At 37.3% G+C, this 15,143-nt stretch overlaps 1 protein-coding gene across 3 annotated transcripts in view; it reads left to right on the top strand.

Moving 5' to 3' along the window:
- The first annotated feature begins 297 nt into the window (after window positions 1–297).
- LOC143021524 (F-box/LRR-repeat protein 4-like) overlaps window positions 298–15,143 on the top strand; it is a 25,642-nt gene continuing 10,796 nt past the window's right edge. The window contains exons 1-6 of one of the 3 annotated variants that reach the window (XM_076179113.1): window positions 298–402; window positions 2,585–2,813; window positions 4,251–4,344; window positions 4,497–4,710; window positions 11,439–11,603; window positions 14,820–15,036. In XM_076179113.1, coding sequence (XP_076035228.1) covers window positions 2,658–2,813; window positions 4,251–4,344; window positions 4,497–4,710; window positions 11,439–11,603; window positions 14,820–15,036 — 846 coding nt within the window. In that variant the 5' untranslated portion in view covers window positions 298–402; window positions 2,585–2,657. Of the gene's footprint in view, window positions 403–582; window positions 700–2,584; window positions 2,814–4,250; window positions 4,345–4,496; window positions 4,711–11,438; window positions 11,604–14,819; window positions 15,037–15,143 lie in introns of those variants that run through there. The other 2 variants (XM_076179115.1, XM_076179114.1) reach the window with 2 other exon arrangements.

Raw genomic sequence — 15,143 nt, 5'->3', positions numbered from 1 at the left:
CCTTGAAGAAAAGCACTTGCCAGACTCTATGGTACCGTATCTATTACTACTACTAGACAGCAAAGAAACAAATGCTACTGTTGTTTATGTTTACGATACCGAATTTGGCAACCGATTGAAGACTATGCTGTCAGACGTTTAATAAATCATCTTTCAGTAACTCCGTTGATTCAGAACCCCATTTTAGTATATACATATAAATTATTAAATAATTCAATGTTCATTCTATCAGTGCCAACATTTCCTATGGTAAAATGTGGCTGCTATTAATATACACCTCTTGCACGATAGTTCACAACTAACTTTACTAAGTAAACAAACTCAGTGCATGGCTGCCAGCTGATGACCAAAACGACAGCAATGTAATAACTAAATTATATGCTTATTAAAGTCCCAATGAAGGTAAGTTATTGAGCAAGAGGATGGAAATCGGACGTCAGTGATTCTGTAAAAGTATTGAGGATTTTAATGCTTTCAGTGACGTAAACTAATCATTTGCGCAGACGGATTGTGCATGTAAGGCTTCTACAAATTGACCGAGAGCCAAGTAGCTTATACAACGTTTATAGGGTTTTCTCCTAAGTACGCACTCGTGTTTGACACGTGATTTCATAGTGTCCGGGTTGATCAGGAGTTTTGTAAAGGGCTCTTGCTGGTCTGTGTGCGAGTGTTGCTTGGGAAGTCCTCCAGTGCACATGTGTGAGAATTACTGTTTAACTACGGTGTTTGTAGTTTGGCAATACCATCGCAGTTTTGCAAAGATCATTGTTGAAAGTGTGGTGAACTTGAATTTTGGTATTTGAGTTTATCTGTGTACAAGTATAGAGGTTGCCCTTCAGTGTCATTTTGATTAAGACGTGTACATTGACCATTGTTACCATAAACTAGCATTTGATTCAGTTTGTAACTTTTTACTTTGTGTGGAACCAACAGTTATGGTAAAAATAAATTGTATCATAGTCATGTGTATTTAAGTAAAAGTATATAGGTGTGTTCCTTAAGAGTTAATCAAATTATCTACAAACATATTTGATTAACCATATAGATTATATGGTCACATTTGAATACAATGGATCACTTTGTAATGTTTATATGGGTTTAAGAACACAAGTGTTGATTAATATCATATATGTGGATGCTACTAAGGAAGTGCATACCTATGAGATATATCAATACAAAAATAATATTTATTTGGTAATTTAATGTATATCAACTTAGTATCTGTTTTTCTTGGTGGAAATCATTAGCAAAAAACCTTGTTCAAAGTAATACACTAGCTACAACTTAGACATCGGTGAGTTTTGAAACACCTTCTTTGTTTTTGTTTGTTGTCAAAGATGAACTAATGGGAATCAAATGAATTTGTCTAGTCTAGACTCTAGTCTGATGACCTCTAAGGATGCTAAATGCATACCCCATAGGAGGTTAAGTTAGACTAGACCAATTTATTTGACTTACATTAGTTTGTCTTCGACAACACACAAAAACCAACATGGTGCCTCAAAGCTTGCCGATGTCTGAGTTGTGGCTAGTGTACCACTTTTAGCAACTTTTTTTCTGCCAGAAAAAGTGTATATTAGATTGATCTATTATGATTTACAAAAATTAATATTTAATTTTTTATTGACATATCACTTAGATGTGCACTTCTGGAGATTTACCGATACATGTTTACTCTCCCGAATATTGGTTCTATCGTGCATGATATTAAGGTAATGAAGGTAAGGTTTAACTGAATCCAGTGGTTCTTAAACCCATTGTTGTGACCTAGTAAGGGTAATATTCTAGAATCTCACAAACATGAATATATAATATGAAATTTTGTTGTCCAATAGCTTCTAACTTAACCTAACCTAACATAACCATTCAATAAAAGAAATATGTATATATATCTTTCAAGTGCGAAAAAAGGAACTGAAAAATGCGTTTGTATGATACTGGAATAGAACCCCAGTCAGTGTTTGAGGTCTCTCATGGGGGTCATAGGGCATTTCAAAGGAGGGAGAAAGTGAGGAAGGGAACAGCCACTGCTTGCCAGGTCTCCATGTGCAAAAAGGTACAAGAAATGCAATTGAAATTGATAGAGGGAGATCATTGGCCCAGTCTGTAGACTTGAGTGTCAACTCTTCATGCCTTCATTTCGTGATGGAGGTGAGAAGGTTGACAGGTCTTGGAAATGGGAAGCTTGCAGGACCACCACAACAGGTCCCTGTTGTTAGTCCCACTTTTAGCACTCACACCACAGACAACAATCCAAATTTCTTTCTATATGAATATATAACAGGGCTGAAGACCATTGCTGGTTATCATTTAACTGTAGGTTTTAAGTCAGTGGAATTCAGTGCAGTAGTTATTATTATATACTTATATTGGACAGTACAATTACTTTACTGTAGTAACCACTTGATGGGTTATAAATGCCCAAAATTAGTATGATATGCTATACCATAGTAGCAAAAAATGGATAAATAGGTAAAAAAAAATAGATGAATAAAGATTACCTCTTAAGATTTTTTCTTCCATTTGGAATGTAAATAATTTGGGGATTTGACTAGAAAGTAATGGTATTTTTTCTTATTTTCAGATGCTTTTTGTCCTTTAAAAAGGCTGTCCATGTGAATAATATAATTAGAACTTGAAACAACTATTTTTTCACAATGCCTGGCTGTGTCATAAATCAGTTTGCAAAAGATGTAACAGACTTCAGTTCACAATATGGAAGTGATGGTTCCATTTCCTATGTTGCCAATAATGTCATTGGCAAACCTTGTCTGTATCCAGAGTATGGAGACTTTTCTGCAGCATATAGTATGGTAAGTACAGTAGTGCTTATGAATTTCAACATGGAAACATTATAGGTTTTGAGATGAGAATAAATGGTCTAACTAGTTATCATTGCAGGTAATACTTGATCAGAAACAAAAAAAATCTGGTCAAAGCTAGACAATTTTTCAGCTGCAAGGTGAACTTAACAAAAGGAGTTAAACAATTGAGACAGCAATTTGAAGATAGTTGATTATAGAACAATATAGACTAGGCAGTGGGATTTGAGTTATTCAGACTTCTTCATTGTCACATATTATATGCATAAAATTACTGTTGTAGGCTTACCATATATTGCAGATATATGGGATAGGTGGGAAGCTGATAAAGGCAGTCAAAATTTTTTACATAAGTGGTAGAACTTGTGTGTGGGATTGTGAGAGAGTGGCTCGTGGTAAAGGTGAGGCTGTGCCAGGGTTGTTATGTCACCAAGGCCATTCAATGTGCACATGGATGGGGTAGTACAGGAGGTAAATGCAAGGGTATTGGGCAGAGGATTGGAGATGGTTAGAGAGAGTGGAGGTAAGCCAGTTGCTGTTTGCTGATGACACTGCACTTGTGGTTGAATCAAAGGAGTGTCTAAGGCAGTTAGTGGCAGTTTGGTAAAGTATTTGACAGGAGAATGTTGAAAGTACATGTGAGTTAAAATAAGGTGACAAGATGTACAAGGGGAGAGAGAGTGTCAGTGAGTTTAATATAAGTCGTAGAGGAGAGAGGCTAGAGGAAATGGATAGTTTTAAGTATGTAGGGTCACATGTATCAGAGAATGGAGGAGGGAGGATAGAGGTGAAAAGTAGAGAGGGGGAAGCAAGTAAATGTCTTGGAAGAATGAAAAATATAATGAGAAATAGGTATCTGGGGATGAATGCAAAGAGAAGATATTATGAAGAGGTGATTGTGCCTATGACACTGCATGAGACAGACTTAGAATTCAAAAGGCAGTAACCACCAATCTCAGGTACAACTTTGCATTTTCTCCATTGTAATGTTATTAATTTTCATGAGAACCATGTTTAAAACAAATATTTGATCACAAAAATACTATTTGAAGGACTTTTTGACAAAAATATTCATCATTTCTATTTTTGCACAAAGGGACAAGGGAGGAGGGTCACCTTGTAAGTGAAGAAGTGGGGATAAACAAGCTTAGGCTGTGGGCCCTGCTATGGTTGTGTTGTTGTTGTTGTCGTTCCCTAGACTGTCTGTCTGAGCAGTCCTGGTTGTGTTGTTTCTTGCTTGATTGCTTCTGTCCAAGGCAGGGATTACCTTTCATTCCCAAGGAGCCAAGATAGAAGGGAAACAAATAGGTGATGGATGGAAGTGGGGTGGGTGAGAGTGAGTGCATGCCTTGGCTGGGTACCTCCCTTATAAGAGGGAAGAGGCCTTGTGACATGTAGATAGTAATAAAGTTTCAATTATTTTTTTAGCGCACATATGGCAATTGGTGGGAGCACTGTTCTTCTGCTGCAGAGGAAATTGCAGAACCTCCATCTCTCCTAGTTCCCACTGTTGATTTTATAGGTGGGTAGAAATATTCATGTATTCTTCTTAGATTGATTAAGTATATTTGTTGTTTCTTATATAATTACTTACCATATATACTGTATTTCTGTAAGAAGTAAGAACAAAGAGCACTTATTTTTATTTCTTCATTTATTTATGTATATTTTCAGATGTAAAGTTTGAGTGTGCAGTGTTTCCAGTGCGAATTGACATATACGAAACCTACCATCCTGGCAGTGTGGTCAGAATCTGGGGATCCTTAGAAGGCCATCACTGGACATTGTTATGGAAAGGAACTCCCACTCCATGGAAAGGAGCCAGAACAGAGCAGCCAGAAGCAAGAATATTTACTGCTCCTGTCAACTCTTCAGACAAATTAATTGAGTAAGTGAAGTAGAGAAATGTTAATCAGTTATTGTATAGCTTTTTCACATTCAGATTTACACACACACACACACACTTCAACGAACGGACGGCATAGAAGATGTTCTGAAGAAAATTGAAGTTTCGTGGATCCCAAAGCAAAGAGAAGTGCCTATTGTATTTGCAGGGTGGGGGGAAAATTGCTCGTGGGGTAGTGGGAAAGTAGGGAAAGAGGAGAAGGGGAGGGATTGCTGGGGAAATGGAAGGAAATGAGGAAGGAGTAGACTTGGCCCAGGCAGACAGGCGAAAGGTAAACAAATGGCCCCCAGATCAGCTGAGCGACGATGAAATGTCTAATAAAAATGTAAAGATTAGAAGTATAGATAAGAGCAATACAGTAGAAAGTGATGAGAATATTTTCCAGGGATTTAAAGAGGGTGGGGGGGACACAACCCCCCGACTGACAAGACTAGAAGAGAAGGTCGATAAGATGATCGAGGACTTGGAGCGTAGGTTCGGTCATGTTAACAACATTCTACAAAGGGTTGAAAAATTGGAATAACTAGAGAAGGCGAACAAAAACTTAACTGATGAAATAGAAAACCTGAAAAGACAGTTAAAAGAAGTAAAGGTGGAGAATGAGGAATTGAAGAGGAATAGTAAAGAAAACAGAGAGGGATGGAAGTCGATAAAAGAAAACAGTAAAGTTGCATTTACTGATATAATTAAACAGCAAATGAGAGAACAAACTGAAGACTCAGTTATTAATGTGATGAGACAGAAGGAGAATATAGTAAGAGACTTAGCTGACAAAAAGAAATGTATAATTATATTAGGAATGGAAGAGAAACATAACCCAGATAGAACCTCAAGAACCAATGAGGAAAATGAAAAAGTAAGCAGTTTACTAAAATTAGTTCAGGAAGATGAACCAGAAATTATGAAGGAAATTGAGGAAAAATTCAGGCTCGGAAAGTATAGTACAGATAAGACCAGACCAATTAAGATTAAATTCAGGTCACAAACGACGGCAGAGAATATCTTATCCAAAACAGGGAAACTAGCAACAAGTGAACAATATAAAAAGGTATGGATAAAAAGAGAAATGAATAAAGAGGAAAGAGAGGAAGAAAAGCAGAAAAGACTTGAAGCTAAGGAAAAAAACGAGAGCAGAACAGAGTCAGAGAAAGAGAGATTCTATTGGAGAGTAGTGAATATGAAACTAAGGCAGTTCGACATACAAGAGAAAAACAAAAGGGAAACAGAGAACACAATGGAAGTGACAGAAAACTAAGAGTGTCTTACACAAATATAGATGGATTAATAACAGGATTGAATGAGCTGAATGATTATTTGAAAGAAAAAGAACCGGACATAATGGGAATTGTAGAAACAAAATTAAAAGGCCCACTACCACCCAACAGTTTATTGGATTAAAAACAGAGAGAAAAAACAAGGGGGTGGAGTTATGTTCCTGACTAAGAAGGATATAAACGTGAAGGGTGTCATATATGGAAAGAATACAGTAGAGATGATTATGATAGAAGTGGAAGACAGAGATAAGAAGAGCAGAAAATTTGTGATAAATTATGTGCCTCCGAAAACAGCCTCATGGGAGGAGAGTGAATATAAAAGTATGTTAGAGGACACAAAGATAACATTAAATAAAATAATGGAAGATGGAGGAAGAATAGTTATAATGGGCGACTTTAATTGCAAAGAAATCTGCTGGGAAGAAATGACAGTAAAGGGTGGAGACGGCTCATGGGGAAACGCTCTACTTGAGATGATTACTGACCATACAATGACACAATGGATACAGGAGAACACCAGGTATAGAAATGAAGAAGAACCATCGAGACTAGACTTAATAATTACATCTGAACCTAGAATAGTGGACAAGATTGAATATAAAACACCAATAAATAAAAGTGACCACATATTGATTGAATTGGAACTTAATGAAGAAAAATATATGAAAAGAAATGAGCAATATAGAAAAGGAAGAATGATGTATGAAAAAACAAACTTTGATAAAATAAGAGAATTCTTTCAACAAGAAAACTGGGAAGAAATATACAAAGAAGAAACAACAGTGGAAGAGAAATGGAATATTTTGACAAAAATTTACAAAAAAGGAGTGGAAAAGTATGTCCCAAGACAAAAACAAGAAAAAGAATATGTAAAATGCTGGTACAACAAAAGTTGTAGGGAGTTAAAAGACAAAAGAGACAAAGCCTGGACCAGATGGAAAAAAGACAGAAGACCTGAAAAATGGAAAATATATACCGGTTATAGAAATGAATATGTACAAACGTGCAGAGAGGAAAAGAGAAAATATGAAAAAGATGTCATAGAAAAGTGTAAAGATCAACCAAAACTATTCTACAGATTTGTAAACAATAAACTGAAAAACAAACAAGACTTGGAGAAATTAAGACAAGAGGGAGTTGAATACACTGAGGAAATGGAAATGGCAGAAATTATGAACAAACATTTTAAATCAGTGTTTACAAGGGAGAACATACAACCTGAAGAGATTGAATGGAAAGAGAAAGTCCCCCCTATGGAAGAAATAGAAGTAACAAAGAATGAAATATTGACACACTTGAGTAATCTTGATGTCAGAAAATCGCATGGACCAGATGATATAGCAAACTGGATTCTGAAAGAATGCAGGAATGAACTTGCAGACAAAATACATAGCATACTAAACAGTTCCTTGAAAGAAGGAAAAGTTCCAGAAGATTGGAAAAAAGCAAATATAGTACCTATATATAAAGGAGGAATAAAGAAGAACCTACAAACTATAGACCAGTCTCTCTAACAAGTACAATAGCAAAAATTTGTGAAAGAATTATCAAAAGTAGATGGGTAAAATATTTAGAAAAAAACAAAGTGTTAAATCCAAGCCAATTTGGATTCAGACAAGGACGATCATGCGTCACCAATTTAATATGTTTCTATTCAAAGCTAATAGATATAATACAAGAAAGAGATGGATGGGCGGACTGTGCATTTCTAGACCTAAAGAAAGCTTTTGACAAAGTTCCACATAAGAAGTTGCTTAAGAAATTAGAAACTGAAGGAGGAATACAGGGAAAACTACTAAATTGGATGAAAGACTTTTTGCAAGAAAGAAAAATGAGAGTAGTGATAAGAAACCAGCACTCAAAATGGGATGAAGTAATAAGCGGTGTTCCGCAGGGAACAGTTCTGGCCCCAATAATGTTTGCTATATATATTAATGATATGGATGAAGGAATAGAAAGCTATATGAACTTCTTTGCAGATGATGCAAAACTACTGAAAAGAGTGAAAACTGAAGAAGATTGTGAATCACTACAGAGAGATCTAAATATAGTACAGGAATGGAGTAGGAAGTGGGAGATGGAGTTCAATACAAAAAAGTGTAGTATAATGGAATTTGGAAAAAGCAAAAACAGAATAACAGGAACATATAAATTGGGAGAAGAAGGAATAAAAAAAGTAGAAAATGAGAAGGACCTGGGAGTCATTGTTATGAATAATATGTCACCTGAGAAACATATAAATAAGATTTTTGGAGAAACTTATAATTTAATAAGAACAATCAAAGTGGCATTTACATACCTGGATGAAGAAATGGTGAGGAAAATCCTAATCACCCTGATAAGACCAAGATTGGAATATGCAGCAACGATATGGTCACCAAGTACAAAAAAATGTATAAAAAAACTTGAAAGAATACAAAGAGCAATTACAAAACTGGCACCAACACTCTCAAAACTATCATATGAAGAGAGACTACAAAAACTTAAACTACAGACACTAGAGCAAAGAAGAGAGAGAGGAGATTTGATAGCTATTTACAGAATCATGAAAGGCATAGAAATTACTGATAGAGAGAATCTGATAAAATGGGATGACAGAAATACAAGAGGACACGGAAAGAAAATAAAAAAAGACAGCTATAGAAGAGATTTGAAAAAGAACAGCTTTCCTCACAGAGTAATAGACAGTTGGAACAAGTTAGATGAGAAAGTGGTATGTGCAAAAACAATACATGAATTTAAAAATAGTTTAGATAAAATGAGATATGAAGACGGGACCCCACGAGCATAGCTCCCCTTCCCGTAAAATACAACTAGGTAAATACATACAAAGAAGACCCAACAAACTATAGACCAGTCTCCCTTTCCAGTACAATAGCTAAAATTTGTGAAAAAGTCATCAAAAGTAGATGGACTAAACATCTGGGGGAGAACAGTATACTAAATCCAAAACAGTTCAGTTTTAGACGGGAAAGATCATGCGCCACAAATTTTATTTGTTTCTATTCAAGGTTAATAGATACGATACAAGAAAGGGATGGATGGGCAGAAGGTGCTTTCCTGGATTTGCAAAAGCCATTTGATAAAGTACCACACAAAAAAAAAAAATTAAGAAAACTCGAAACAATAGATGTACACAGAAAATTATTAAAATGGATTGAAGATTTCTTACATGGGAGAAAAACGGATGGTGTTCAGAGATATAAACTCTACCTGGGAAGAAATGATAAGTGGAGTCCCACAGGGTTCAGTATTGGCTCTGATAATATTTGTCATATATGTAAATGACATGGATGAAGGTGTAGAATGTTACATGAACTTCTTTGCAGATGATGTAAAACTACTAAAAAAAAATAAGTATGGAAAAAGACTGAATTGCTACAGAGAGACCTGGACAAGGCCTGGGAATGGAGTCAAAAATGGGAAGTAAACTTCAACATTAAGAAATGTAGTGTAATGGAATTTGGAAAAAGTAAAAAAAAAAAAAAAAATCAGGACAATATAAAATCAGTGCAAAGGAAGTAAAGAAAGTTAGTTCCGAAAAGGACCTAGGAGTAATTATCACCAAAGACATGTCCCCAGACAAGCAGATAAGCGAAATAGCCAGAGGAACCTACAATTACTAAGATCAATAAAGGTGACTTTTAATTACTTAGATGAGGTAATGGTAAAAAAAAAATACTAGTCACACTGATAAGACTAAGATTGGAGTACACTGCAACACTATGGACATTGGGAAAGAGGGGAATATCTGTTGAGGAAGAAAGGAAGAAGACAGAAGATATGGGTGAGTGGAGAATGGTTGCATATAGATGATGCTGTGATACATGAAAGAGAGTGGGTTAGGAAGGGGGGGGGGTAAGGGAGTATGTGTGAATGATATTTTGATGCAGCCCAAAGGGATTTCTCCCTGTCTTCTCTTCTTCTGCATGAGGGGATGGAGAATGGGGTCACTGATTAAATGAAGCGGCATTGCTGTGGATGTGCTCTGTCTTGCTGCATTGCTTCTGACCCAGGGCAGTGAGCAAGATGCAGGGATGACCCTTCATCCAGCAGGAGCCAAGAAAAGAGGGAGGAAGGGGTGGTGAATGGGAGTGGAGTATGTGGGAATGGAATGGGTATGAGTGGATTTATGCCTTGAATTTGGCTACCTGGGGAGAAAGCTGTTGGTATATGTATTGTTATTATTATTATTATTATTGTTGTTATTATTATTACACACACGCACTTACTCTACCAACTTGTAATGCAGTTGGTAGAGTTTCCAGCTGCCACTACAGTGGTTCGGGTTCAAATCTCGCCCAGGGCTGAAATAATTTCAGTATCGCTGTGCTGCGGGTTGTTACCCTAACTCTTGTGGGTGGGGAGTTGGGGGTGTGTGTGTGCATGGAAGGTCACAGCATTACCCATAGGTCAGTCATATATGAGCTCTGAGCTCTCTTCTGGGAGGGAAATAGCTATCAATCATGAGTCCAACACATGATCCAAGACCATGGTGAAACACACATGCAATAAAAAACACACAAAAAAAAAGATAAAGTTGTCAGGAAATAAGGCTTTCCACATAGAAGTGTAAATTTGTAGAATACCTTAAATGAATATATGACCCAAGCCAACACCATAAAGTAAATCAAGGTATTGTTCCACCCCATACACTACAACAAGGTAAATAAACAGAAGACCCCATGACCATTGTTCCTTTCCTGTGTTCAAGTACATAAATTTTTCAGAACCTTTAATTACAAAGCTTTTCCAGATTACTGATTTTTTCTGGACTACCTTCAGTACATGTCTTTATATCATAAACTATTGATTTACTGAAATCACAACCTTCAAAGATCATATACACTGTAACCCCATGGTCCAGTTTTTTAAATAATTAAACTTTCTCTTAAATCAATATGGACTAATGCTTATGTTCAATACCACTGTTGTCCCTCTCATGTTCCTTAGAAACCATAGTTGGGGTTGAATTTAATTAAAATAAGCAAGGAAACTCCCAGAATTGAGGGGTCCCACCAGTGCATACAGTATAAACAATCTAGGTGAACATGGCTCCACTCGATGCCATCTGTGTGCCACCCAGTAAACTGGTCTGTTGGCCACAGAAATTACAAGTTCAAGCTCGTAAATATGTATGAATTAAGAGGTTCCAAACCATTAGTGTCCAGAAAGCTGGTGTTGTACTGGTACTATAAGTATGTATATACGGGCTACAATCTTCCTTTTAAAGTGTATTAACCAAGTCAAAATATACATCCATATCAAGAGATTCACTCCTCCACAATTCTCATCACAACACCTTGGGTATGAAGTATCACATTTCCCCAGTGCACACCACCAGATCTGATAATTGAGCAAAATATTAATGTATTGTTATATTTTATGTAGTTCCTGTAGGCTGACTTGAGTAACAAGTGATGTCTAATATTTCAGTATGCTTCGACTGGAGTTTGATCAGCGACAGCAAGATTATTACTCAGCCATTGATGCAATTCTCCTAGTTGGTTCAACCCACACAGCCACAACATTGCATGTTCCACTTGACTGCAAAACTTTGTATGAGTGTGTCATGAAGCTGGGATTCCATGAGACTGCAGGGTGAGGATGAAATTTGTGAAGTACAGTCGAATCTCGAAAGCCCGGACTAATTGGGGGGAAGGGTGGTCCGGTTATGCCAAAAGTCCGGTCATCGAAAATATCACCCTAACACCCGTAGATTTTCGTAGCAGTATACATATAGGTAATGTATGATATGGCATAGAAACATAAGAATGATACTCTAACACTGTAATAATACTACTATAATACTAATAATACTGTAATAATAACTGTAATACAGGCATGTAAATGTACTGTTTATACAGTGTACTGTACTGTATTTTTTATTACGTACACTGTAAATATCGGAAGGTATGCACGCGGGACAGTGGTGGCGGCCAGGGTTGCCGCGTTTTCTACACTGCCGTGTAGAATGGGAGTGTTGCCATACCGGGGCATACATTTTTCTCGGGCGTGTGCAGACTTTCATAGCAAGATATACTTGTCAAACTTTGACAAAATGTTGGTTCTAGTTTTTTTTATTCTTGAATGTATATAAGGCCCCCATGCCCTAACATATTCAGTAAGATATAATTTTTTTTTTATATTATTATCGCTAAAAGAAAGCTGAAACTTTAGCGTAGAATTTTTTCTACACGGTAAAAACGTATCTTTTGGGGTATAATATTTTATAAGTAACACAATTACCAATAAAAGTCATATTTTGATGTACCATTTATTATTTGATAACTAGTTCTATGATTTTTAAACAAAAGTTTGAGTTTTTGAATGTTTTTAACAGCCCGCTGATATGTAGAAAAAATTTCCTCATGTCCTTGTGCAGTTGCCACATGCCACTATTTTACTACGTTTTGGTACAAAATTCTACAAAACGGCAGCCCTGGTGGCGGCTTAACTGGGCCGTTTGAGTACACGTGTACGGCCGTCGTTGCCACCTACTGGACAAATAGGGAAATTTGCTTAAAAAGTCTGCCCTTTGTTCATTTCGACCGGTCATACGAGGGTCCGAGCATTTGGGGTCCAGGCTTTCAAGGTTCGACTGTATATTCAACATAGATTTATTTAGAATCAGATATGGAAAAGTTACCTTTATCATCTCTCCACACTTTTCTAATAGAGATGGGACTCCTTCCCAAAATATGCTTGCTCCATAGCATATACAGTACACATAAAAATTTGCATAGCTTGGGAATACCATGCTTCCAGGGACCACTTGTACGTGGTGGTCTTGCAAGATGAATAGTGAAGCTGCCCATTTTCAAAATCCATCATCCCCCTCATTTCCATTAGGAGGTGCAGTCCTAAGAGGATGATACTTGGTTTCTGGACTGGGTCTAGGATCTCTACAAATTTCAGTTGCATTTCTTACACTTTTTCACACTTGGAAGCTGACATGCAGTGACTGTTCTCCTTTCCCTACCACTTTTAACTGGTGACATGGAAACAGTCCACACTAATACAACAGTCAACAGTCTGAAGTTTCTTCCCAGAAAGATCTATGTAAGGTCCTAAGGACCATTGCCAGCCACTGTGGGCTTGCGGGTTTTCCAATTCCACAAGTGAAAATTGAGGCAACAATTGATTGATTGACCATTCCCACACCCTACCAGCTAACCCAACATCATGAACCTAAGATGTTTCTTGACAGCAATGCAACATTGTCAATGGTGATAGAGGCTGTGATGGTTTGTCAGTGACAAATACAGTACATTAGTTGGTTTCCCCTTAAAATGGAGGTAGCCAGCCAAGGCATGCACTCATCCCATTCCCATCTGTCACCCATTTGATTCCCTTTCATCTTAGCTTCTTGTGGATGAAGGGTCATCCCTATATCCCACCCACTGCACAGATCAGAAGCAATGCATTAACACACAGCACATCCACAGTAAGGCCCCACCACTTTATTTATTCACCAATCCTCCTCCCTCCTCTCATGCAAAAATACTGTAGAGAAGATGAGTAGAAATCCCTTCAGGCCTCGTTAATTTATCGTCCATTCACAACCATTCTCCACTCACACCCATCCTTTGCCTTCTCCCTTCCTTACTCAACAGCCATTCTCCTTTTACTGAAGGCCCCCCTTCACCCCATCCATCCATCTCATCCTCAGTCTTCCCCTTGAGCTCACTCCATCTGCCTCTACCTTCCACTATCTTTTTGCTAGTCACTCCTCACTCATTCTTTCCATGTGCCCTATCTGCCAGCTCCCTTTCCACCCTTGCTTTCCTCCATCTACTTCATCTATTGGTTCATCCCCTACTCTAACTTTGAGATCCCTAACACCACTACATTCACATTCCTCCCAAAACACTCAATTACATCTATCCAAAAAGCCTTCCTTTCATCTTCACTTTTCTCACTACCAAGTTCATATTCACTCACATCTCCCATCCCACTTTCACCTTCACCTTGGAGACACTTCCTGCTACTCCACCATTTGCTCTCACATCTCATCACTTACACGGTTTGGTGGCGCGGTTGGTAGAGTCTCAGACTACCAATACGGAGGCACTGGCGGTACCTGGTTCGAATCCTGCCCAGGGCTGAAATTATTTCAGTATCGCTGTGTTTGAGTCGTTACTCTAACTCTCGTGGGCGGGGAGTTCGTGGTGTGTGTGCGTGTAAGGTCATAGCATTACCCATAGATCGGTCACACGAGCTCTGAGCTCTCTTCTGGGAGGGAAAAAGCTGTCGATCATGAGTCCAACATATGATCCAAAGACCAAGATGAACCAGCAGAGTCACTCCTTCCCTCTTTTCCCATTCATCATTCCAGATACTCTCCCCACCACACTCCAAGCTCAAAATCACTCCTGCCTTACAACTTAGTTCCACTTAACACTAACATATCCATCTTTCTTCTCAAAACATATTCCCAGTCTCTCCCCTTTCACTTCCATCTGTACCACAACCATGCACATATAATGAAATTTTTTGGGGTTCTAGTTATATATGTATATATATATATATATATATATATATATATATATATATATATATGTATATATATATGTATATAAATATGCATATACTATAATACATATATTTGTATAAAATCAGGTTAGAACTTGGCTGTGACAAGGTATATACCACCCAATTGAGAGAAAACAATCTTACCCCCCTTACATGGGTATTAGTTTATTAAAGATTGCTAAATTAAATTCATAGATTGTACAGTAATATGTATAACTGATTTTTTTATGATTATTTCTCTCCTGTAACTTTACATGTTTTTGTTTTACTTTTTGTAAACAGATGTGAAAAAGATATACTTATGGGTGCCAAATTTCTTCTCTATGAAGATAATCTCCAGAAGTTGATAGAAGAACCAATTCCCTCGGGTGTCAGGGAAGAGAAGGAAGAGAAAAATGAAGAAGAGATGAGTGTACATAACCTAGAGAAGGAAATGACACAAGTTGATGTGATTGAAAGACTTGTTGAGGAGGACACAGACTACTGGGAATTGTTGCCAGTAAGTTTGGTCTCATGTTCATTTGATCTGAATTAAGAATAAAGAATTGCTTCAAGAAAAGAAAGGTGCATAAGACATTATGCTTATATTTGGTACAACCATAAGGA

Source organism: Oratosquilla oratoria, chromosome 42 (genome assembly GCF_046742065.1).
Source record: "Oratosquilla oratoria isolate Oo_2021 chromosome 42, ASM4674206v1, whole genome shotgun sequence".
NCBI classification, from domain to species: domain Eukaryota; kingdom Metazoa; phylum Arthropoda; class Malacostraca; order Stomatopoda; family Squillidae; genus Oratosquilla; species Oratosquilla oratoria.
This window is presented reverse-complemented; position numbering and strand designations above follow the sequence as displayed.